General features: G+C 41.1%; 1 protein-coding gene across 3 annotated transcripts in view; it reads left to right on the top strand.

Moving 5' to 3' along the window:
* PLD5 (phospholipase D family member 5) overlaps positions 1-26,268 on the top strand; it is a 287,657-nt gene that overhangs the window by 215,333 nt on the left and 46,056 nt on the right. For 2 of the 3 annotated variants that reach the window (XM_066236384.1, XM_066236406.1), the window contains exon 5: positions 3,101-3,228. The exons of the other annotated variant lie outside the window; for it this stretch is intronic. In XM_066236384.1, the coding sequence (XP_066092481.1) occupies positions 3,101-3,228 (128 nt within the window). The remainder of the gene's footprint in view (positions 1-3,100; positions 3,229-26,268) is intronic. 3 annotated transcript variants of the gene reach the window in all.

Raw genomic sequence — 26,268 nt, 5'->3', positions numbered from 1 at the left:
ATGAACATCCCAATGCTAATCTTTAAAATCTCTACTGTTTATTCCATTTGAGAACTTTAGTTTCATATTAATCTAGAGAGAATACAACATTTCTGGAGGTTCAAAATGGAAATGATAAATAATTCTTTAACAATTTTAGACTAGAATAAGTATCCTGAGGTGAATGGATTAACTACCATTCAACAAATATCTGTTATTAATTGCAAATCTATTTCTGATCAAAATATGAATATAGCCATGTGCCACTTAATGATGGGGTAAGTTCTGAGAGATATATCATTAGGTGATTTTACTGTTGTGTGAACACCACAGGGAGCCTTATACAAACCTAGATGGTATAGCTCACTACACACCTAGGTTACATACCTGTTGATCTCAGACTACAAACCTATACAGCAGGGGTCCCCAAACTTTTTACATAGGGGGCCAGTTCACCGTCCCTCAGACCGTTGGAGGGCCGGACTATAAAAACAACTATGAACAAATCCCTATGCACACTGTACATATCTTATTTTAAAGTAAAAAAAACAAAACAGGAAGAAATGCAATATTTGAAATAACAAACAAGTAAATTTAAATCAACAAACTGACCAGTATTTCAATGGGAACTATGCTCCTCCACTGACCACCTATGAAAGAGGTGCCCCTTCCAGAAGTGCGGCGGGGGCCAGATAAATGGTCTCAGGGGGCTGCATGTGGCCCATGGGCCGTAGTTTGAGGACCCCTGCTGTACAGTATGTCATGTTCCCAAATAAAATAACACAAGATTAAATCAAGCATGAGAGAAAATGATGTAGTTAGTAAACACTGCTTTTCATCTACTTAGTAGTAAATTCTTTATTTGTGGGAAAACCTGACTCCCGTCTGCATAACATGGCCCAGTGTTCTACAGCAAACTTTTCTTTGTAAGTAGAAAGTGTATACTCTAAAATAATTTTTTAAAAAGTGTAATATAGGGCCTGATCAGTAGTGGTACAGTAGATAGAGCATTGACCTGTGACACTGAGGTCCCGGATTCGATACTAAAGAGTCAGAATAACAAACATAGTCATATCCTAAAAATAGTATAGTTGGCACAAATGGAAGGATGGTCCCCGTAGGTCTTCATTATAAAAAAGTGGAGGTAATTTTGAGCTGCAACCCTGCACTATCATACATATCTGCATCGCACATGAAGACCAGTGAGACATTCTGAAATCTGCTTATCAGACAAACATTAGGGTTCCTGCAAGAGAACCTAGGTGAGATATTTACTAATTCTACTAAATAGGATATGGGCTGGCTAGTCTTCCTAGAGGAAGACTCTAAGAATATGCAGGGAACTTGCTTCTCCAGCATCATCGCATTCATTTTCAGTTCACATGGCATAATACGTTTTTCTTTAAATATTTTTTTAATTCATAAATAACTTTTCAGTTCACATTTTCATTTTCTCTATGAAATTTCAATGCAATGTTCTCCTCATCAAAATTATGTGCATACAGGTAGAGTACAATATTATTGGGGTAATGCCATAAGAATAACTTGGTAAAGAAGCAGAACCTCTCTGAAACCGGAAGCATTTTCTGTTTGATTTCATCAGAGCACCTTGGTTAAAGCTCATAGGAGTTGTAATGGTAGATTGGGGCTTCCTGCTTTTTAATGTTTTACTTCCCAAGAGGGATATAAAACACGGGGACCACCCATACTGCTTTATCCTGGTTGGTGGAACCGATTGGGACTGACTTCCCACCACTACATTTGCACATTTGTAGCTTTTTTAACTATGTAATTAGGACTTCCTAGATATCATGAATTTGCTTTATAAAGCAATTATAAAAACAAGTACATACCCTGATTTTTCACTTTTGGCATCTAAAATCATCAGTTTGAAATGCTAATAATCTTGTTAACCATCAGTTAATCAAAGTAGATGATCAGGCTAAAACAGGAGAATTTGCCGAGAGCCAGCCCCCCCTCCCCCCGCACACACAGACACACACACACACACACACACACACACCACTGTCTTGCACAACCACCAGCCAGTGGTTCAGCACATCTCTTCCCTGGCTTCTTGGGGATCTCTGCACAATGTTTCTGTGATAGCATCCCTCCCCTGGCATCCTGGGCCATCTGCACAGTGGGCAGTGGGTCATGGGCTGCAAACAGAGAGGCTAGCACCACATTATTTTCTGTTAAAAATAAAATCTAGGAAAATGAAAATTGGCTGGGGCTACAGGGGACCAAGCGAGACCAGATGGGGAGTCTAAGACATAATAAACAGTCCAACGCAAGGTAACAACTAGTCATGCGGCCAAATTTCAGGCATAGTGTCCTAGGCTAAGAGGTAAGGGCCAGCCCGTGTCAGAGAGGTTTAAAGCTATTTCTAGACAGAATTAGAAGGCAGGCGATGGCGCATATGTTGAAGGTATAATCTGAGATAAAAGCCAAAGTCACTTTCACTGTCTTCCTTCCAGAGACAAGAGAATTTGCTCCCTTCAGTACTGTCCTGTCTAGGGCATGGCCAGTTAAAGTAGCCTGGATCCCTGAGATGGATGGAACTGTGTTCCACAAAAAGACATGTTGAGCCTGACCAGGCAGTGGAGCAGTGGATAGAGCATCGAACTGGGATGCAGAGGACCCAGGTTCGAGACCCCGAGGTCGCCAGCTTGAGCGCGGGCTCATCTGGTTTGAGCAAAAGCTCACCAGCTTGAACCCGAGGTCGCTGGCTCCAGCAAGGGGCTACTCGGTCTGCTGAAGGCCCGCGGTCAAGGCACATATGAGAAAGCAATCAATGAGCAACTAAGGTGTTGCAACACGCAATGAAAAACTAATGATTGATGCTTCTCATCTCTCTCCGTTCCTGTCTGTCCCTGTCTATCCCTCTCTCTGACTCACTCTCTGTCTCTGTAAAAAAATAAAATAAAAAAATTAAAAAAATAATAAAATAAAAAGACATGTTGAACATGACCTGATTTGGAAATAAGACTGCTAATGAAAATATTTGGCTTCCCTGAATTGTGATCAGTGTAAACCATGAGTATTGGGACTGGTAGATGACTGACTGCTAGTTCAGGGCTGTGACGCAGAGGCTGATGGGCTGTTTTTGAACTCCTAGGAGCCGAGGTGACCTACATGAACATGACCGCCTACAATAAGGGCCGGCTGCAATCCTCCTTCTGGATTGTGGACAAACAGCACGTTTACATCGGCAGTGCGGGTCTGGACTGGCAAGCTCTGGGACAGGTAACCTTTTCACGTTATGTAAACTCAGACTGTTGTCAGCATCAGAACTGCCACATCCATGAAGCTCTGTCACCTCTGCTGTGGCTGAGGAAAATAAATCCACAGTATTTATTATCTTAACTGAATTGTTTTAATAGGTTCACCTTTGTTTAGTATGAACTGATAAAACTTTCCTTGTCAGACTCATCTTACAAAAAAACCCCAAAACTGAAAAACTGCTTTAGTGTTTTTATAATTTGGCTGTTATAGATTCTATAAAGCAAGTCAGAGTGTGATTCATATTACCTAACCCTAAATTTTCAGGATCAGATCACATAATCTATAGAAAAAGGAAAACACGTTCATTCTGTATGGATAGTACAGTATAGTATAGTATAGTATAACATGTTTTAGAATAGTAATTTGTGTTATTTATTCTTTTACTAAATCTTAAGATGATGTCATATTTCTCTTTGTAAATAATGAATTTCAAATTTGAAATTTTAAAATACACTTGAACAGTCTCAGCAACTTTCATGCATTTATTTGTGTCAAAGGGACCCACAGAGGATTGCAATCACCTACTTCCCATTGGTCAACTGGTGGTAGGAAATGCTGGATTGCTGGTATATAGGATGACTGCATGTCAACCATGCCCAAGGCCCATGCAGGCTACAAGCATGCTCAGCTCTTGTAATATTAGACCATTAAAATTAGCAAGTGAGCCCTGGCCGGTTGGCTCAGTGGTAGAACATCGGCCTGGCGTGCGGAAGTCCCAGGTTCGATTCCCGGCCAGGGCACACAGGAGAAGCGCCCATCTGCTTCTCCACCCCTCCCCCTCTCCTTCCTCTCTGTCTCTCTCTTCCCCTCCCGCAGCCGAGGCTCCATTGGAGCAAGGATGGCCCGGGTGCTGGGGATGGCTCCTTGGCCTCTGCCCCAGGTGCTAGAGTGGCTCTGGTTGCGACAGAGCAACGCCCCAGATGGGCAGAGCATCGCCCCCTGGTGGGCATGCCGGGTGGATCCCGGTCGGGCGCATGCGAAAGTCTGTCTGACTGTCTCCCCGTTTCCAGCTTCGGAAAAATACAAAATAAATAAATAAATAAATAAATAAAAATTAGCAAGTGAATTATACTGTATTTCTATTAATATTTATCCCTTATAGGAAAAAAAAGCAAGGATGTGCAGGTAAACACAGGGGCCATACTTGCAAAGAAAGGCAACACCACATTGGATAAATTGGGGAGAGGGTAACATTATATATACTTACATTAGCTTCATTACATTTGTACTGTTAGATTCAGACATTTGACCATTTTTTTCCTTCTTAAATGGCCACCATCCTTGTATACATACCCCATCTATTTTTTCTCTTTTATGATTGAGACAGATAAAGGTGCTCAACATAAAAGAAATATGTAATAGGCAAACTAAATACTAAAAATCCAGTTATTTTCCTTTCCACAGAATAGATTGTATAAAGCTGAAGTATAACCCATCTAAGTGTTGTTTTTAGCTTCATGTTTAAGGGAGGGAACCTTGGGTATGTTGGAGAAAGGCCGTAGGCTTGAATAAAATTTATATATTGGTGGGAAACCTTTAAGCCATCAGTGATTTCAAGCCTTATGAAACTTCCCCAACATGGACTTCTTTTATAGAAATCTGCATTTTTCTGTTGGTTATAAACGTAATAATAGGTTAAACTTCAGTTGGGGAAGGGGAAGTTGGGAAAAGGTGAGTAGAAGGGATTTTTGCATCATTTTTTTCCAGAAAACCATGTATATGCTAGACACTGTGTTAATTGTGTTACATATACTATCTTGTTATAGCAACCGAAGGGTGGATATTACTTCCGTCTTCTAAATGAATACAATTTTGGGAAGGGGGACAGATTCTATTGGTGCTCTCCTCATCTGTAAAATAGCAAAATGCTCTCTAACCTGTTAGGAAAAGGGCATTTGGTCAGCAAGTCTTCAGCTGGTTCTCCAGGTTGTTTGTTCTTTAATTCGGTTGTGGTCAAACTATAATTGATGGACCACATTTTTGATGCAGCCATGGGAGGAGGTGATCACAGAGCTTACCTACTCCACCATCTGACTGGAACCTGGAGATAGTTCTGAGTCCTTAGATCGATGGCTAGGTTGGCAGAACTGCCTCTTTCATTTTATTCCTGGTGATCTGAGACTCAGCTACGAATCAGCCCAAAGTTGACATTTTCTCACCTTTCCTCTGCTAAACCAAACTCAAAAACTAAGATAAATCTCATATCTATTCACTTAACCATCTTTCCTCTTTTTCTCTTAGAAAAGACTATATTCTTTGTTGGAGGCAGAGAGGAGTCATAGCTGGAGAGTTAGAAGAATTTAAAACTCTCCTGCATGAACTGTTGACATCTCATTAGCTTTCCTGCATCTGTTTGTCAACCGCTAACCTCCTAGAGATTTCTGTCAACACCCACCCCTCCCCCCCTCTCCACACTTACACAAAAATGCTGTTTCCTACCTTGTCCACCCCTTCCCCACAGTTCTTCGTATTTGGGGTCATGTTATTATACTTAATCATCTATCTTAAATTAGTTTTCCTTTCAACTGTGCTTGAATGTGTAGGATTTTTCTTGGTCTGACTCAGTGTGACATAAAACATTGTACAGCATGACTCTTGCATTAGAACAGATTTTAATTTGAGCAAAGTTGTACATGAAGCTAACAATTACATGAAGAATTATAATATATTTCCAAGAGTCTAAGTCAGCCTAAATCATCAGCCTTATATTTTGTGAAGTTTTCTAGTGAAGTCAGATTACTGCCTTCAATCCACAGTAAATAGAAATAAGAAAACTATTAATAATAACAGCCTCAGTGTATTGAGAGATTTCTCTGTACTAGGCATTCTTCTAAGCTATTAAGGAGTATGAATTCATTTCATTTTTACAATAACCCTTTCCTGTAGATATTGCTATCATTCCTTTGTTTTACAAAGGCAGAAGCTAAGATACAAATAAGCCACTTACCCAAGGTCAGATTCCAGGGAATGGAAAAGGCTAAAATCCATACTCAGGCAATCTAGCTTTAAACCCCTCTCTCTTACTATATTGCTAATAATTTTTGAAAATCAATTACATTTATGAAAAATCATTTTCTTTCATGATGCTGCCATGATGCTCAGCTATAGATTTCCTCTCACATACTATTTTTAAGAAAAGCTGACACTATTCATCAAAAACAAACAAACAAAATAATCCTTGACTTGTTCACATATTTCTGATTCCAATCCCTTGATAAACATTATGACCATAGAATGACACCTACTGTTGCTTAATACCTGAGCTCTGTGAACTCAACCTCTGGGTTGGGTTTCAAAGACTTGGAAGTCAATATGTTTGTGCCTTTATATTCTTGTCCTCCAGTGGTTTGGGGTGATTCCCTAGAATCTATGGTCACAGGAAGGCCTGTGGGAGGAAAAAGAGGACTACCACAGGCTTTCCCACATAGGGGTCTCGGTTCGTGAGTCTCGAGAGCTCCTAAAGACACCGTGTAGGAAACAGAACAACCATGGCACTAGCAAAGCAAACAAAAACTAGCTAGTGTGTCAAATAGAAAAGGCACAGCAGTCTTTGAACCACAGGACTCTGGAGGTGTGATTCTCAAAGAGGAGAAGCTGGGAAAGAAAATGTGAAAATCATGTTTTAAGAAAAAGTTGCTGTTAACAATTTTTTGAGCATACCCTCTTAAATGAACTCCTAGTCTGGAGTGGAGTTCAGTCTTTAATTCAGTAGGTTCATTGAACACAGGAACCTGGCAATTCTGAAATAGGGGAGATTTTAAATAATAATATATTTTAAAATAATTGAACAAACAGGAATATGCCACTTAAACTCTGTTCATGCGTGTTTTAATTTATCAATAGTTCACCATGAGTCTGAAAAGACATAAATGGTATGTATTAAAACGGGTCAGCTCTTGGGGTATGCAGGCTCCAGAGCCCTAGAAGGAGTTCCTTCCGGTGACTGCTGGCTTCACTAGGCTGGTGGTGGGACCACGCAGCCACTAGGGGTGGGATGACACAGGGGCTCAGCCACCAGGCCCTCTCCTGCACCCTGCACTGTCAGAGGAAGCTGACCAGCCCAGATCTGGCTAGAACCAGTGAAGGTTTTCACCTTGAAACTGGAAATGACGTCAGAGAGTAGTAATCAGTCTAGTGTTTCCCAGGCTGGTCTTGATGGAATAGTATTTCAGTGGTATAGTGATAGGCATTGCCTTAGCAAAGGGCTCTCTGCACCCTGAGACTGAGAAACTCTAGGTTGAATTTAAATGTTTCTTCACTGTTGGATTCCTTAGAGCTATTCATACGCTAATGAGCTTTGTAACTCTCTAAGATGGCTGTTTGGACTTTAGTTACTTTTCACAATTTTCTGGATCAACTATTCCTTGAAGTCGACTTATTTCCATAAATGGTGTTCTCAGCCCATCTTCCCTTTTACATATAAGAACTCTGGGGCACAGGTTTGGAGGATTGGGTTGGGTGGACATTAAGTGACTTCCACAGAGCCCCTCATACCTTCATGTCAAATTTTAGGACTCGCAGGCAATATAGTCTTTTTACTACAATGTGCTTCCTTAAAAAAAATAGGTGATTCCAAAGCTAGTAACTGTAGGGTCTGTCTCCTTAGCAACAAAACAACCAGACACCTGGTAAACTGGGGCTTATGTGTTAAAGATAATAGCAGGTGATCCTTGCACATTTACTGTAGTCAGGGAACTTCACTGATCATGATAGAGAGTTTAAAAGACAATGACAGAAACTCTCAAAATGTTTAAAATCCAGTTTGAAAAACAACATGCTTAAGCACACCTTAAAATGAACATGACCACCCAGAATATTTGCAAGCATGACCAGCAGCATAATTTGTACAAAGAGTACAAAATGAAAATGTGAGGTTGCTTGTTTAAAAAGTATCAAAAATTTTAAGATAGCGAGAGCAGAGCATGAAGCCAAGCACTGGTTCCTTCTACGTCGGGATTCATCTGACTTTTGGGCCCTGTGTGACTCAGGTCACGTGCCCGTGAACCCTGGTGCTGCGTGAGTGGAATCTACAATGAGTATTTGGGGACTTGGGAAGAGGAAACCCCCTGCAGAGTAAACAGTGAGGACACAGGGAGGAGGTGGGATTTGAGCTGAGACTCCAGAAAGGGAATCCAAGAGTAAATGAAGACATAGAGCTGGGAATGACCATGGTGTATTAGAAGATGCGCGAACAATTTCTTGCAAGACCAGAGCATCACAGATGGAGAGCCTAGGAACATAAAGTGGGGAAGGGCATGTGTAACCTTGGGAAGGACTGTGAGTGCCCGCTTGGCATAGACTGTGTATTCAAACCTTCAGGCTGCAGGGGAACCACTGATGCTCTATGATCAGGGCCAGGACCTGACAACACTGGGACAAATCTAGAGCAAGTGCACAGGCTGAGGAGTGAGGAGAGCAGGCAGCCAGCCAGCCTATGGCTGTAATTAAAGAGGGAAATGATAGGACTTCATTTGAAGTATGATGGTGTGAAGGTTAATTTTATGCATCAATTTGACTAGTTTATGGTTCCCAGCTGTGTAGTCAAACACCAGTGTAGACGTTGCTGTGAAGGTGTTTATTTTTATATGTGATTCACATTTAAATTAGTAGATCTGAGTAAAGCAGATTGTCTTCCATATGATGATGGGCCTTGTTTAATCAGTTGAAGGTCTTAAGAGCAAAGACCAAGGTTTCTAGAGTAAGGAATTTGATGATCTTGAGACTACACATAAAAACCTGGCCTGAGTTTTCAGTCTGCTGGCTTATCCTGTGAATTTCAGATTTGCCAACCCTCACAATTATGTGAACCAATTTCTTAAAATAAATCTCTCTTTCCATATATAGACACACACACACACACACACACACACACACACACACACACAATTGATTCTGTTTCTCTGGAGAGTCCTGATTAATACAGATGGTGACTATGAGAACTGGAAGGAAATGAAACAGGAGAAACATGGCAAAGTTGCCTCATAGGGACTGAGTGGCAGGGAGGAACATGCCAGGGGAAGCCATAGGCATTATTTCCAGCATCTGGAGCTGGAATAACTGAGAGAAGGATGATACTGTCAGCGGAAATGGGGAATGTCAAGAGGAAGGGACAGTTCTGATATCCTGTGGGCAGCTGGAGAAACAGCAAAGAGATTGGCTAATACCAATGTTTTTTATCTAATAGCTCGAGTGCCTGAATAGTAATGGTTCTTGACTGACCATAAAGCTTCAGGTTTCATCAGAGCTGCTATTTCTGATGATAACCATCCAGTGGAATATGAAGGAGCATTGCACATTCTCTGCTTCAACAAGCCTGGATTTCTTTCAAGCCCCCCAAGGGTTGAAGTCACAGCCTCACATCAGACATCAGCAGTGAGAAAGGGTGCTAAGACTTGAAGGGTCTTTGATTTCCTCCTCTTCTCTTTTTCTTTCAATTAAAAGAGCAAAGGACTGAGGAACAGTTTTGAAGAACCAGCAAGCATGCTGGTGGCAGGAGGAAGGAGGCTGCTGTTTTTATAGCATATCCTGCAAGCTCTACGCTGACATTGTTCTCAAAATCGATGAGGTTCTAAAAACAGGCCTTAGCTCCTAGGGAAGTGGTGCATTGCTAAAGCAGATGACTAGATCCCAGAACCAACATGAAGACAAACCAATACAAAAGGCAGTTCAGCGACAAATACAACAGAGAATCATTAATATTTCTTAGGCAACATGTAATACAAGAAAACAAAGGATTCATTCTCCCAGTACTGATTTAGAAGATTACCTAGGCTGCAGAGAAAGATTATTTTTGTTGGCATATGCATTTGATTTCTTTTTCTTTTCAGTTGAATAAAGTTTTCTTTTGTTTTCATTTTTTATTGAACTTATTAGGGTGACATTGGCTAATAAAATTATATAGGTTTCAAGGGTATGGGAGATAAGAGAGGGCAAAGGAGAGATGAAGGCATATGCATTTTAAGTAAATGAGAGAATGGAAGATGCTGTTTTCTACAAAATGTATTAGACAACAGCATTTTCAATAACAAAGTGATGCTTCTTTTCTACAATTTTTAAAGTAACAGTTTGGCAGATAATACTATTCAAATGAGTATAAATAAGAAATCCTCTTTCCTGGTATTCTATTGGAGATATTCTCACCAAGCTAGTTTATTGTCTGTTATAAAGTAGTTTCAATTTGTGCAATTAAGTGAAGAAATAAGAACACCATTTGCCCTCTTCTGTTCACCTTTCCTATGATGAGATGGAGGAATCGAACACCTCTGTCCCCCAATCTTGCCTTATGGACCGGATCACAGGTGTGTATATACCCAGGAGCCTGAACACACACACTCTGTATGTTGAACTTGGTGAAAGAGAGGTGACTTCCTCCCAAAACGGGTCCACACCAATTTAGTAACATTTCTGACATTGCCCTCATGACAGTTGAGAATATATCATTCATTATAAAAATAAATGTTTATATGCAGAAAAATATCACTTTAAACCATGGAGTTTTATTTTGTGTTGTTTTGAAAATTGAGGTAAAATTCTAATTGGCAAAGCTCTTTGAATATATACATACCTACAGAATTTGTTTCCTCCAATAAAAGATTATTAAAAATGTTCCACTGGATTGCTTTGAGGGCTTAGTTAGACCTGAGAAATGCATTTATTTGAACAACTATATTTAAAATGATTTACTTAGGTGAATTTTACTGCCCCACTTTTCTTATTGCATGGCTTTTATATTTTGATTGGAAAAAGTTGGAATGTATTATCTTGATACAATGACTGGCAAGAATACCGCTCAGATCCATAAATCATTCTGCATAGTTCAAGAGCTGCAGCTCAAGCATCTATTATAATCAGCTGTCACTTCAGTCCTTTATTGTTGAATTCACCAAAATATAGCTGTCATATTTTTAAAAATTTTTTCCTGAAGTTTAATTCCCACTTCAACTGTGAGTTGAAAATTAGTCCCATTGCCTGGTACCATTGTAACACAGCCTTTTTAACCCCCACCCACAAACTGCTAAGCTGCTCCTATGGTGTTTTAGTGGAAGTTGAATGTACCATATTTGGATGTTAAGAAATGCTGAAAAATACTCTTTTCACTTCTGACTTGCCTGTGTGGCTGGATGCGTTTGTTCTAGAAATGGTAGGTCTGCATTTCAGTCCCAGAATCCCGTGGAAGAAATCATGCTTAATACTAAAGGAAGAATAAGATAAGGCAAACACAAAGGTACAAATATTAATAGGTTCATAGTTTTGCATGAGAGCTTGATACTCTTTTATTTTTATTTTTTTGATTTATTTATTATTATAATTATTTTTTTAGTGAGAGGAGGGGATGCAGAGACACAGATTCCTGTATGCGCCCCCACTGGGATCCATTCAGCAAGCCCACTAGGGGGCAATGCTCTGCCTATCTGGGGCCATTGCTTCATTGCAACCAGAGCCATTTTTTAGCACCTGAGGTGGAGATCATGGACTCCGGGCCAACTTGCTTGAGAGAAAAGGGTGAAGAGTGGAGAAGCTGATGGTCGCTTCTCCTGTGTGCCCTGACTGGGAACCAATCCCAGGTCATCCACATGCTGGGCCTACGCTTTACCACTAAGCCAACTGGCCAGGGCCACTTTTTAAAAAATCTCCCATGAACGTTGATTTATTTAGTCCTCACAGCAGCCCTATGAGATTCCCAGGATGGAGTTTAGATCCTTCACCTTATGGACTAGGAAATAGTGTCTAAAGGCTAGCTGAAGAGTGTCCTAGAATTATCTCATCACTTAGTATCAGAGTTAAGACTGGACCCCAAACTTCTGGTTCATGTAAAACTCTTTGGCCTGCATTACACACTTTCTCTTACTTAATTGTTGGCTAAATCAGTGGTCCAAATGCAGGAGAGGGAAAATGTGGATTTACAGTTGAGAGTATGCAAAATATAGTTTATTCTTGAATCATTATTTATTCATTGTTGTATTATTTTCCAGAAAAATAACTGTAAACCTACTTTTGCCCCACCCGGTATTCAGCACTAACTCATGTTTACAGTAACATTCTACAGGTCTAATAGCTGGATATTTGAGAGTCTTATCTAACAGGAAACAACCAACACCAAAAAAAAAAAAATGTGCAAAACAAATCCTGCACAGCCTGACCAGGAGGTGGCGCAGTGGATAGAGCGTTGGACTGGGATGCAGAGGACCCAGGTTCGAGACCCTGAGGTTGCCAGCTTGAGCTTGGGTTCATCTGGTTTGAGCAAAGCTCACCAGCTTGGACCCAAGGTCACTGGCTTGAGCAAGGGGTTACTCGGTCTGCTGAAGGCCCACAGTCAAGGCACATATGAGAAAGCAATCAATGAACAACCAAGGTGTCGCAATGAAAAACTGATGATTGATGCTTCTCATCTCTCTCCGTTCCTGTCTGTCCCTACCTATCCCTCTCTCTGACTCTCTCCCTGTCACTGTAAAAAAATCAAACCAAAAAAACAAAAACAAAAACCTGCACAGCCCAAATTTCTCAAAACTATACCCTATTGCTTACCAGAGTGCCATTTAGGGCTCAGCTAAAGATCTGCTTATTCTTGAACTCTAAATAATTTCCAAACTTTAACCAGCAGAAGACCTAAGAACACTGATAGTCCAGACAAGTTCATGGGGACTGTCTATGGGGCAGGAGGAAACACCGACCATTAGACCATTAAAAGCAACACATGAGTTTGAAAATTCCAGTCTTCATGAACGAATTGTGTAAGCCAGCTCCCACACTCACAGTTGGCTCTGAGACCCCTGGCCTCCAGGACGGGTATGACTTTCTCTTTATAAAAAAGAAACAACTGCTCACTCACTGCTCTTTGTTCAGGGCATAAGAAATGTGCTTAATTTGCATTTCTCTGATGATACGTCCTCTTTGGAGAAGTATCTATTCAGGTCCTTTGCCCATTTTTTAATTGGATTGTTTGTTTTCTTGGTGTTGAGTTTTACAAGCTCTTTATAAATTTTGGCTATTAACCCCTTATCAGATGTATCAGCAAATATATTCTCCTATTCAGTGGGTTGTCTTTTCATTTTGTTGATAGTTTCCTTTCTGTGCAAAAGCTTTTCAGTTTGATGTAGTTATAGAATTGTGCACCTGTAACCTGTATAATTTTGTTAATCAGTGTCATTCCAATAAATGCAATAAAAATAAAAATTAATGAGCTTAAACTTTTGAGAGAGCAGTCTACCAGAATGACTGAAGGTTTAGTCTATAGAGCAGTAAACTCCCAACTCTGGGAACTTAGAGATCTAAATTAGCCACTAATGAGAACCACATATATAATTTAAATTTTCTAGTAGCCACATAAAAATATAAGAAGAAAGAAGTCAAATTAATGTTAATAATATTCTATATAACCTCACATATCCTAAATATTATCTTTCCAATATGTCATCAATAGAAAACATTTCACAATGAGATATTTTTCCTTTTTTTTTCCTTTTCTGTAGTAAGTCTTCAAAATGCAGTGGTACTTTGCCCTTGCAACACAGCTCATTTTTAGGCTGGCCACATTTCAGATGCTCAGTAACTACGTATGACTGTGGCAATCTTATTTGCACAGGTCTAAAGCATCTCTCTCTCTCTCTTTCCTTTTTAATTAAGAAGCAGAATATATTTTTCTAAAGTTAATCACAAGCCTGAGGTTTTTCTTCTGGAAAGCTAGTTTTATGTCAGGTAAATAGACCAACTTCAATTGGAAGGACAGGTCATTGTGGCATTACCAGCACCAGAGAAGTCAAGTCCCCTGTGGTGCTGTAAGTTTCAGGACTATGAAAGCTATAGAAGGCCCTGGCCGGTGGCTCTGTGGATAGAATGTCAACCCAGCTTATGGACATCCTGAGTGTGATCCCCAGTCAGGGCACACACAGGAGAAGCGACCACCTGTTTCTCTCCCTTTCCTCTCTTCCTTCTCTCCCTCTTCCCCTCCCACAGTCAATGGCTCAATTGTTTCGAGCTTGGCTCTGGGCACAGAGAATACTCCATTGGAGTGTGACAACCTCAGGTGCTAAAAATAGCTCAATATTCAAACATCGTCCCCAGATGGGGTTGCCAGGTGGATCCCAGTTAGAACACATGTGGGAGTCTGTTTCACTATTTCCCTTCCTCTTAGCTAAAAAAAAAAGAAAAAAAAAGCTAAAGGAGCCTTTCATGCCATTCAATACACTGATATAAATTCCTTACTTTTATTTCCACCAAATTTATGGATGGGGCTCTGCCTTCCTAGAAAATGAGTTTGACATTGTTCTCAAAGGTCAAACATTTATCATCTTTGTCTGCCAGGAGCTTTCATCAGGGAATAGCTCTGAAACATGTGTGGGCTGTTACAAAAGTGTCATTTCCCTGCTACCTTATTTTCATTCATTCAGCAAAGATTTGTTTAGCTCTACATTGTGCCAGGCTGTCCTGAATGTGCCAGGGGTACAAAGAAATGGAAGCCACGTCTTTTACTTAAAAAGCTCACGTGTGACTAAGAAGATAAGCAAGTGAACACATTCATAATACAGTGTGATGCATATGTGATTGACTCAGACCAGGGGAGGGGTCAGGAATGGTTCATTAGAGAAGGTGAGACTTGCGCTGACCTTGAAGGATACATGTAACAGATCATTACGCTGTACATCTTAAACTTACACAATGCTATATGTCAATCAGTGTATTTCAATAAAGCTAGAAAATAAACCTTTCTGATCTTCTGAGCCCCTAAGTAATAACTGTCACTATAATGCTGGCCTGTCCCTAGTGGGTATCGGTTGTAAATGGCTTTCAGATCATCCACCTACCTCCGTGTGGCACTGCCCCACTCCCATAAATTACTAACGATGTACGAGGATGAGATTCCATGGGATTTCTTTTTTTTTTTTTTTTAACAGAGACAGAGAGTCAGAGAGAGGAATAGATAGGGACAGACAGACAGGAAGGGAGAGAGATGAGAAGCATCAATCATCAGTTTTTCGTTGCAACACCTTAGTTGTTCATTGATTGCTTTCTCATATGTGCCTTGACCGTGGGCCTTCAGCAGACCCAGTAACCCCTTGCTCAAGCCAGCGACCTTGGGTCCAAGCTGGTGAGCTTTACTCAAACCAGATGAGCCCGCACTCCAGCTGATGACCTCGGGGTCTCGAACCTGGTTCCTCTGCATCCCAGTCTGATGCTCTATCCACTGCGCCACTGCCTGGTCAGGCTCCATGGAATTTGTGATGCTTTCATCATGTATAAACACAAGTACAATATTTTTCAGATTTGTTTAATAATATTTCAAAAATTTTATTTTCCTTCAAGCTATATTTGTTTTAATGTGGGGTCAAATGAACTTTAATTGCCTCGCTTCTGTTTTAAGTAACATTTATTTTCTTTTGTCAATTCTCACCCCAAACCAAACAAATAATAGCAAGAATAGCTCAGACTACCTTAACTTCTATTGCATATTATTCTCATCCTCAAAGCTTTTCTGGTTCTGATTTCATTTCTTTCTGCCCATCTCCCTTCTGTAAGGCAAATTCCCATTTCCCCCTCCTATCTCTTGGCTCCTCACCTCATTAACTTGGGTTTCAACCCATCTTTGAGTTAAATGTATTAATTCTTGTCTCTGAATCCTTATTTATCCATTTCTAAACTTACATCCTCCAGCAAAGTGTAGGATCAGTAACAAAATAATAGTCGCCTTCTCTTTATTTCACACCTGGAGATCTCAGAAGGGATTTTCATGCAGAGGGAGAGGGAGGCAGCTTTTCCTGAGTCCCTTGTGAGCCTATCACTGGGTAGGCATCCCCAATGGACCCTGGGTCATGCTTTAATTCTGCAGTGCCTGCCAGTCTCAGCACATCTGCCCCAGATGGATAACACCATCTGTAAAGCCAGTAGCCACAGCCACCATCACAGCCGCCTGGCCCATGCAAGTTCACATTAATTCGGACAGTTGGTAAAGAAACAATGGAGCCAAGAACTGGTGGGCCATCATCTTTAATCCTAGCTTGCACCCGGTGGGCAAGTAAAAACACACACTGGGCTCCAAAACCCACTCATTCAGTGCTCACAAAGCTACTGACATATCTGAGTTTCCTAGTGTTGGGCAGATAAAATATATTATGCTCACTTTGTTAAAGATGGCGCTGCCCACGTGGAAGCCCGTTGCCCAGGTGATATTAATGTATGTTGGGGGCGGGCTGTGGGCAGGCAGGATCCTTGTAGCCTGTGGCTTGGTTTTAGGACTAAGCCTTTCCCACCCTTTTTGATGTAGGGTGGTGCAATCCCATCATGCCTTAGATCAGTGACTTTTTATTAGAGACTTCTCTATTTTGTATATTGGATTAAAGGTTTTGATTTCTGCACTATAAAGTGGGGCAGACCGGGAGCTTGCCTCTTGGTTCCTGAGATTATCATTAGAGGAGAGAGCAGAGAAAGGCCACGTGGAGGAGACCAGGAGAAGCAGCCAAGATGGCAGAGTGTTGAGTGAGAAGCCAGTTTGTGCAGAGTTTGTGCAGGGAGAAGGAAGGAGATGGGGAACAGAGGTGATTAAGTCTGGTGAGCTAGAAACCTTTGATTCTAGGAAACTCAGATAAGTCAGTAGCTTTGTGAGCACTGAATGAGTGGGTTATGAAGCCCAGTGTGTGTTTTTACTTGCCCACCAGGTGCAACCTAGGATTAAAGATGATGGCTCACCAGTTCTTTGCTCCATTGTTTCTTTACCAACTGTCTGAATCCAATGCGCGAACCTGCGTGGGCAAGGCGGCTGTGATGGTGGCCGTGGCTACTGGCTTTACACCTAGAATCAAAGGTTTCTAGCTCACCAGACTTATTCACCTCTGTTTCCCATCTCCTTCCTCTCCCTGCACAAACTCTGTACAAACTGGCCTCTCCCTTAGCACTCCACCATCTTGGCTGCTTCTCCTGGCCTCCTCCACGTGGCCTTTCTCTGCTCTCCTCTCTAATGCTAATCTCAGGAACCAAAAGAGAGCAAGCTCCCAGTCTGTGCACTTTATAGTGTAGAAACCAAAACCTTTAATCCAATATATATGATACAAACAAGAAAGTCTCTGATACAAAGTCACCCATCTGAAGCATAATGGGATTCCTCATGAGAGTGCACCACCCCACATCAGAAAGAGTGGGAAAGGGGCCCTGGCCGGTTGGCTCAGTGGTAGAGCGTCGGCCTGGCATGCAGGAGTCCTGGGTTCGATTCCCAGCCAGGGCACACAGGAGAGGTGCCCATTTGCTTCTCCACCCCTCCCCCTCTCCTTCCTCTCTGTCTCTCTTCCCCTCCCACAGCCAAGGCTCCATTGGAGCAAAGATGGCCTGGGCACTGGGGATGGCTCTGTGGCCTCTGCCTCAGGCACTAGAATGGCTCTGGATGCAACAGAGCGATGCCCCAGAGGGGCAAAGCATCGCCCCCTGGTGGGCATGCCCGGTGGATCCCAGTCGGGCGCATGCGGGAGTCTGTCTGACTGCCTCCCCGTTTCCAGCTTCGGAAAAATGAAAAGGAAAAAAAAAGAGAAAAAAAAAAAAAGAAAGAGTGGGAAAGGTGTAGAGCCAGTAGCCACGGCCAGAGCCACCATCAGAGCAGCCCGGCCCATGCAGGTTCGCATTGGATTCGGACAGTCGGTAAAGAAACAACGGAGCCACAAACTGGTGGGCCATAGTCTTTAATCCTAGCTTGCACCCGGCGGGCAAGTAAAAACACACACTGGGCTCCAAAACCCAATCGCATTCAGTGCTCACAAAGCCACTGACTTATCCGAGTTTCCTAGAATCAAAGGTTTCTAGCTCACCAGCCTTATTCTCCTCAGTTCCCCATCTCCTTCCTTATCCCAGATACAAACTCTACACAAACTGGCATCTCACTCAGCACTCCGCCATCTTGGCTGCTTTTCCTGGCCTCCTCCACGTGGCCTCCTCCCGCTGCTGGCTCTACTCTCTCTCTCTCATGCTAACCTCAGGAACCAAGAGCCAAACTCCCGTTCTACCCCCACTTTATACTGTAGCTTCACAACCTCTAATCCAATATACAAAGTAGGGAACAAAGTCACATCTCTGAGGCATGATTGGATTGTACCACCCCACATCAAGACGGGTGGGAGAGGCTTAATCCCAAAACCAAGCCCCAGGCTACATGATCCTGTCTGCCCCCAACACACATTAATATCACCTGGGCTACGGCATCTTTAACAAAGTGAGCATAATACATTTTATCCGCCCAACAAAAGGCATAGTCCCAAAACCAAGCCCCAGGCTACAAGGATTCTGCCTGCCCACAGCCTGCCCCAACACATGTTAATATAATCATGCCCATCCCAAGAAAGAAGGGCAACCAATACCATCGCCTTGGTGATGGGCTTCCCCGTGGGCAGCGCCATCTTTAACAAAGTGAGCATAATATATTTTATCTGACCAACATTATCGTTAAGGTAGCCTAAAATGTTCTTATTTTCAAGTTATTTTTAGTTGACATGGTCAATTTCTTGGTGTCACTTGGTGTCTACTACACCCAGCACTAGAAGAGTGAGAGAGATTGCTAAGGAGAAGACATGTTCTATCATGAAAACACAAGCCCCAAAGTAGAAGAGGCTAATAAACAAATGGGTAAGGACTTAAAATGTGTTCCAAGAACAAGAAATTTATTGTTCTACTCTCTTCGCTTTCTTATGCTGTTATAAAGTACCGTACCCCAGATTCTGAAAGGCACTGTACCTCACTTCATCGAGTCCACGTAGAGACACCCAGACCAGATGAATTTTGAAGAGTTTTATTGAAGAAGGAAATTTGTTAAATATGCCGACCGCATATGGCTGACATGGGACGTAGCAGGCTCAAATAGTGCGCCCTGAGTATACATATTTTAGGGGCAGGTTATATACCCTTAACCACATACATGTTTGGGGGCATGACAGCATGACACAATCATTTACAAGATTATAACATTTGTCTAGATTTAGGGTACATTAACAAGATCAACATTTGTCTAGGGGATTTACAACAAAAGTTAACTTTCAAGGTAATACAATCAAAGTCATTCACAAATCCTTTAAGTATCTATCTCTCCTCCTTTGCTTAGAGGTACATGTTAATCTCAGGATTCCAGGAAGGGAGGGAGAGCTAGGATCAGTGTAGGGTGGTACGTTAATTTTGTCTCTTATTCAAGGAGAAGGGGAGTTCTTCAGATAACCTTAATCCTTTCAGAGAACTTAAAACCAAATGACCCTAGTTGTCCTTTTAAGTCATGAGACTTCTATATTCTTTTCCCTCCATTTTCCAAAGAAAAGACAGGAAAGTCTGACCTTTTCTCCCAGAATATTAATATTAATTTGCAGCTTTTTGGTACCTTACAACAATGCCACAAACCCCAAGTGGCACTCTCGGAGGTGGGCAAGGGAAGAAAAAAGAACTCCCGACACAAGGCCCTCTCCATGGTGGTCCTCATGGGGACAGATCTCTGCCTGCACATCGCAAGTGATGGGAGACTCACTTCCATAGGACCAGTTTACTTCTCAGTTTCTCTCTTAATTCAAAAAGTCTTCCTCATTTTTTATCCAAAATCTATCCCTCAAACTTTCTATCCATCAATCCAAGTTCAAGAACAAATATTTTTATAGGCCCTAGGGAAAATTATGACAATATACACTTAGAAACTCATGAGCACTGATGTAAAGCCAGTAGCCAAGGCCACCATCACAGCCGCCCGGCCCATGGAGGTTCACATTGGATTCGGACAGTTGGTAAAAAAACAACAGAGCCAAAAACTGATGGGCCATCATCTTTAATCCTAGCTTGCACCCGGTGGGCAAGTAAAAACACACACTGGGCTCCAAAACCCACTCACATTCAGTGCTCACAAAGCTACTGACTTATCTGAGTTTCCTAGAATCAAAGGTTTCTAGCTCACCAGACTTAATCACCTCTGTTCCCCATCTCCTTCCTTCTCCCTGCGCAAACTCTGCACAAACTGGCTTCTCACTCAACACTCTGCCATCTTGGCTGCTTCTCCTGGTCTCCTCCACGTGGCCTTTCTCTGCTCTCTCTCTGCTCTCTCCTCTAATGATAATCTCAGGAATCAAGAGAGCAAGCTCCCGTTCTGCCCCCATTTTATAGTGTAGAAATCCAAACCTTTAATCCAATATACAAAATAGGGAAGTCTCTAATACAAAGTCACCTATCTGAGGCATGATGGGATTGTACCACCCCACATCAAAAAGGGTGGGAAAAGCTTAGTCCTAAAACCAAGCCCAGGCTACAAGGATCCTGCCTGCCCACAGCCCGCCCCCAACACACATTAATATCACCTGGGTGACGGCTTCCACATGGGCAGTGCCATCTTTAACAAAGTGAGCATAATACATTTTATCTGTCCAACAACTGAGCACTCATTGCATCAGGGAACAAAAATGTGAGGACCCTGAACCTTGGAGAAAGGTGTTCCTGGGAGCCCTCAATCAAGGACAGGAGGCAGGCAGGGGACCTTTCATTCTATCTTCCCTCCTTCCCTCCTTCCCTCCCTCCCTCCCTCTTTCCCTCCCTTCCTCCTTTTTTCCCTTCTTCCCTCTATCCTTCCCTCTCTTCTTTATTCCCATTCCATGCACCCAACTGTTTTTCAAATGTTGAAGATTCAGTCTTCAGTATGCATCCAACAAATGTGGTCACCTTTCCATCTCAGTGACACTGGAGTGTGACCTCAGTATCTATCCTGGGACTAATTAGCCCACCACCATGTCTTCCCACTCCTGGCCTCTCCCCATTGTCATTAATACCCCACACAGGGATTCATGTTTCTAAGTTAATCATCCCCTCCAGCACTCAGAAACTTCTAGGGACTCTGCTCAGCCTAACAGTCAAGTTCTCCTTGGTTTCACTCCCACCCATCTTTCTAACTGTGACTGCTCTGGCCTTAATCACCTTCCAGGTAACATTAGAAATGATGCCTGGGGCAAGGTTCATAGTCTCTGTGTCTTTGCACAGAGGCTTCTCTCTATGTGGAATTCTTTCCTGACTCATACTGCCTGGGGACATTGCCACACATGACATGCTCAGAGATGTAAAGGATGAAATATAGACAAAGGTTTATTTATAAAAACTGAAGAAAGAAAGAAAAGTAACCTATGACTCTAACAACATAATGGCAAAATAAATTCTTCTACATGTAGTTAATAAAATACCATAAAGGCATTAGATATTAAGTGTTCAAGAAAAAGCAAGTTTCAAAATTCTAGATGCAGAAGGAAATACATATGGGCATATATTTACATAGTGTTAATAGTGTATGTATCACTAAAATGATTACATACTATATATATATGCTACCTATACACATAATAGTGTATATATCAGTTATGAATAAGTTTAGATGCAAATAACAATAATAAAAGCTCAGACTGGCTTAAATAGGCCAGAGCTTGGTTGTTTTGCACAATAGAAAGTCCCTAGGTAAACAATTCTGGGCTGACTTGGTGCACATGTGTGTGTATAGAGGCAAGTGTACTTTAAAATAGCTTTAGTGCATGTTTTTTCCTTAATTATGTACATTACTCAGGTAAGACTCTAAGGGCTTCTCATGGTTTCCAACTGTTTACTGTTATAAGGATTTGAAATGTGCTTTTTTGACATAGTCCATCTTTCCATCTTTCATTTTCAGCTGTTCATCGGGCATTCATTTTCTTGAGGCCACACACAACTTATGTATCAGAATAAGGATGTGAAAGGCTCTAATTAGTTTTCCATAAATAAAAGTTACAACTTTTACTGAGGACCATGCCTTTCACAAAAGGGCATTGAAGCCTCAAGATAGTGCCAGCAGCTTGTGTTAGAAATTTTTGGGCAGCAATATTGGTTCAGACTGCGGTCACCTTTTTTTTCTTGTTTAAGTAAAATATCAAGCCTGTTCTTGTTCCCTCTCAAAAATGAACATTTTGCCTGGGTGAAAGGAACATAAGTAAAAAAGAACGAAAAGAGGAGGAGGTGGGGAATTGTTTCTACTGGGAGAATATACTTTAACCCGGAGTATATGCCCTCTAGGGTTTCTCCTCCTCCTTAGGGAAAAGCCTTTGGAAGATGATATATGTTCTAATAAAGCTGAGTTGATACTGGTGAGAAAACAGACATTTGGACTGTGGAAGAATATAAACAGAATTTGCATTGTAGTCAGAGCAACACAAAATTTATAAAAAAAAGAATCATCAAAGATTTACAAGTCAACATACAAATACTTGCAAATTGATTATGTGTAAATCAAATATAGAAGCACTCAGCTGTTATAATAAGTTGCTGAAGAAATTGGAGACTGGACGTAACTCAGACAGGGCTTCCCAGAAGTAATATAATGAAGGTTTGAAAGTGAAAGTGAGAAAACGTACAGGTGGAGGTTTCGTTCCAGTTCCATCCACATCCATGGTAGCCCCGTAGTATCTGTCAAGTATTATAGATGAATTAACTCACTGCGTGCTTGATTGTGCTTCAACACATAAAAACAGGCAAATGAATTTGAGTTTGGGTTCTTAAGAAAACCATTTCTAAAACTCCCTTCTTAGCTTTTGTCTTTCTCTTGCCCTGAATTCCATCCACAAATGAAATATGATAGTTGACATGGCTCAAGTTTTGCAAGATATCAATGACTCTGTAGAGTCGATATGCCTCAAGAACAATGCTGGAGAGAATTTTTAACTTTCTAAAACATTTGGCAACATACTGGATAAATTTGATAGAATTTTCCAGGGGTATATATATTTTTGCTTGCAATGAAACATAGACATTGTTCAAATACAAATTTAGACTTATCACTACTTCCCACTTGTGTTTTTACATAAGTGAGGTTGAGGGAAATTTGATTTCCAAGAATAGTGATTTTCCTATACTTTCTGTAATCACATATAAATGGCATGAATTTCTTTTTGTTGCTTTCAGATACATGACCAGTATAAGGGTTTTGAGGGTTTTACCTCCTTTACCCAAATACTTCTTTTTTAAAGAAAGATAAATGACTTTAACTGACAATCACTTATTTCTTGCATCTATATATTCTCTAATCTTTGCCATCATCAAGGAATTGAATGATGAAATTAGCAATAGACACCTAGGGGCTTATTCACAACTACTGGAAATATATATATAATGGTATATATCATATTACCATTATTCTTTATAGGGTTCCCAAAAGAAATAAAGTAAAAGATATTTCTTTCCTGAGATGAAGAGAGTAGTTCTTTGCTGTCCTTCCTTTCTACCTGTTCTTCCTACTCTTCACTCATCTTCTTTTCTATAAGCTTTCTTCTACTTCCCTTTTTTTTTTCATTTTCTTCTACCTGCTTCCTCTTGCTAGGTGGTGGAAAATGCACATTTAACCCAGCGTAAGTATTGAGACACCAAAAGAAAGGGAAAATTCTGGGGAAAAGATACACAGCAGGTTTCCAGTTATGTAAAAAAGTAAGTGATGTCACTGTCCACATTCAAATTTATAAGAATTTCTGCACTTTTCTGACATGTTGATCAAGCATCCTTACACTCTGTTTCCATTTTCTGGATTCTCTGAATTCCTTTTTCTTTTTTATTTATTTTTTTTTGTGACAGAGATAGAGACAGACAGGAAGGGAGAGAGATGAGAAGCATCAATTCTTCATCATGGCACCTTAGTTGTTCGTTGATTGCTTTCTCATATGTGCCTTGACTGGGGTGGGGGCTACAACAGGCCAAGTGAGCCCTTGCTAAAGCCATTGACCCCATGTTCATGCTGGTGAGCCTTGCTCAAACCAGATGAGCCCACACTCAAGCTGGCAACCTTGAGGTTTCGAACCTGGGTCCTCTGCATCCCAGTCCAATGCTCTATCCATTGCGCCACCATTTTTTGAAAAATCTACACAGAATCTTGCCTTCTCAATGACAACAATTAAGATGTAAGAAAAATACTTCCCTCTCTCTTTGTTTTATTTGCATGGATTCCCCAATTATTTTTATTGTACTAAAATGCTTCATCTGATGAAGACTAGTAGATACAAGGATAAGGATAGATCAGATCAGAAAGCAGCAGGGTCTCCAACAACTATTTTTGGGAAGGGTGATATTGATTATTAATAATTTTTTTTTTTTACAAAGACAGAGAGAGAGTCAGAGAGAGGGATAGATAGGGACAGACAGACAGACAGGAACCAGGAGTGATGAGAAGCATCAATCATTAGTTTTTCATTTTGACACCTTAGTTGTTCATTGATTGCTTTCTCATATGTGCCTTGACCGTGGGGCTACAGCAGACCGAGTAACCCCTTGCTTGAGCCAGTGACCTTAGGTCCAAGCTGGTGAGCTTTGCTCAAACCATATGAGCCCACACTCAAGCTGGCAGCCTCGGGGTCTCGAACCTGGGTCGTCTGCATCCCAGTCTGATGCTCTATCCACTGTGCCATCGCCTGGTAAGGCTATTGATAACATTTTTTAAATGTATTCCTCTTTCTTGTTTTGTGTTCAGAACATACATAGGCAACCCTGATCTCCTTTTTCATCTTGAGAGGTTGTAGGGTAACTTTGCTGCCTTGCTAACATTTCCTCTCTGCAAAGATTTCTAACCTAAAAATAATGCATATGCTATATGAGTTTAATATGACTTAAGCTGTAGCTTCTTTCCAAGTTTAACAGACCCATTTTGAAAGGTTTGTATTTTAAGTGAGCCAGAGCAGAGATCCTTGTAAGCTTTTTAGGAATGAAGCTAGAAAGGAATGTTTGTTACAAATGTACAAATGAACATTCTGCATAATTAATTGCTGGACTCTCATCCTTGGGTAGTTTTTTCTTTTTTTATAACACATTAAGTTGCCTGTAAAACTGAGAAAAAGAAATACCTAAGTCTAGGAATTAAACACATACTAGATTCCTGGGATTTTGGGGACAGACATTTTGCTCTGCGTTTTGACTTTCTCGGTTACCAAGTGACAATAATCGTATTGACTGGCTGCCAGTGGTGGCAGTCATTGCTTAGTGGCTTTTAAACTAATAAATTAGCACCCCAACAAGGGAAAACAGTTGATGGAGTATAACAATAAAAACCACTTTGTTCAGAGGAGAAAGATGTGCTCCTCCTGTTAAATAGAAAACAAAGTTCCCTGTTCTTTCATCAGTGATGTCCATCTTAGAGAATTTTAATTGGAAATTTCCTTTGAGGAGAGATTCAGAGGGGAATTCAACTTCCAGTCCCAACAGCCTTTGCAACATACAGAAGATGACAATGTCCGCTCTGTGCCAGGGCTGAGCAGCTGTGTATGCTGTGCTGAGATGTTCCATGTGCGAGGAGGCAGGGCATGAACCCCAGCAGGAATCTCTCCGGCCCTTTGTGTGGCAGTCCAGACTCCTCATGGTTGCACCACAGTGTTCTTCAACTCCATTGAGTAATCATCAAGGCCTCCAAATATATTTCTAATAGCCCTTGCTAGACATTTACCGATATATCTTCTTTCTTGATCCGTATTAGTTCTGTAAGAGAGCTTAACCACGGAAATGAGCAGACAGCAAAGGAAGGAAAGGAGGGAAGGAGAGATAACCAGAGGGTGAAATCTTTCTAAAGACCATTGCTCCGAGGTGTGTGCATTAACTCGATCTGCAGGATTCGTGACCATGTCATTTCACCTTCCCACCTCAGGCCTCTGCATCAACCTTAAGAAAGCCATCTTTAGTATGCAAGGGTGTCTCTTCCTCCCTGAATTACATACATTACTTTAATATAGGAAAGTGTAAAAGGGAATAATACACCAAAATCTAACTACTTTAAAACTATTCTTTTTCTGTTCCTACCAGTCGTTGTCTATAAGTATATATATTTTTATAAGCTATCAATAGATAACTGTATTTGTGGTTTGGAAAATGCAATGTTGTTGTAATGTCACTTCTCTCCAAACTGATATCATAAATTTAATGTAATTCCAATAAAAATGACTGCAGGACTTTTGCAGAAATTGACAAACTAATTTTAAAGTGTATTTTAAAAGATCGAAGAGTTAGGATAGCCAAAATAATTTTGAA

Source organism: Saccopteryx bilineata, chromosome 1 (genome assembly GCF_036850765.1).
Source record: "Saccopteryx bilineata isolate mSacBil1 chromosome 1, mSacBil1_pri_phased_curated, whole genome shotgun sequence".
NCBI lineage: Eukaryota > Metazoa > Chordata > Mammalia > Chiroptera > Emballonuridae > Saccopteryx > Saccopteryx bilineata.
The sequence above is the reverse complement of the archived record's forward strand: the minus strand, read 5'-3'. Positions and strand labels throughout refer to the sequence as shown.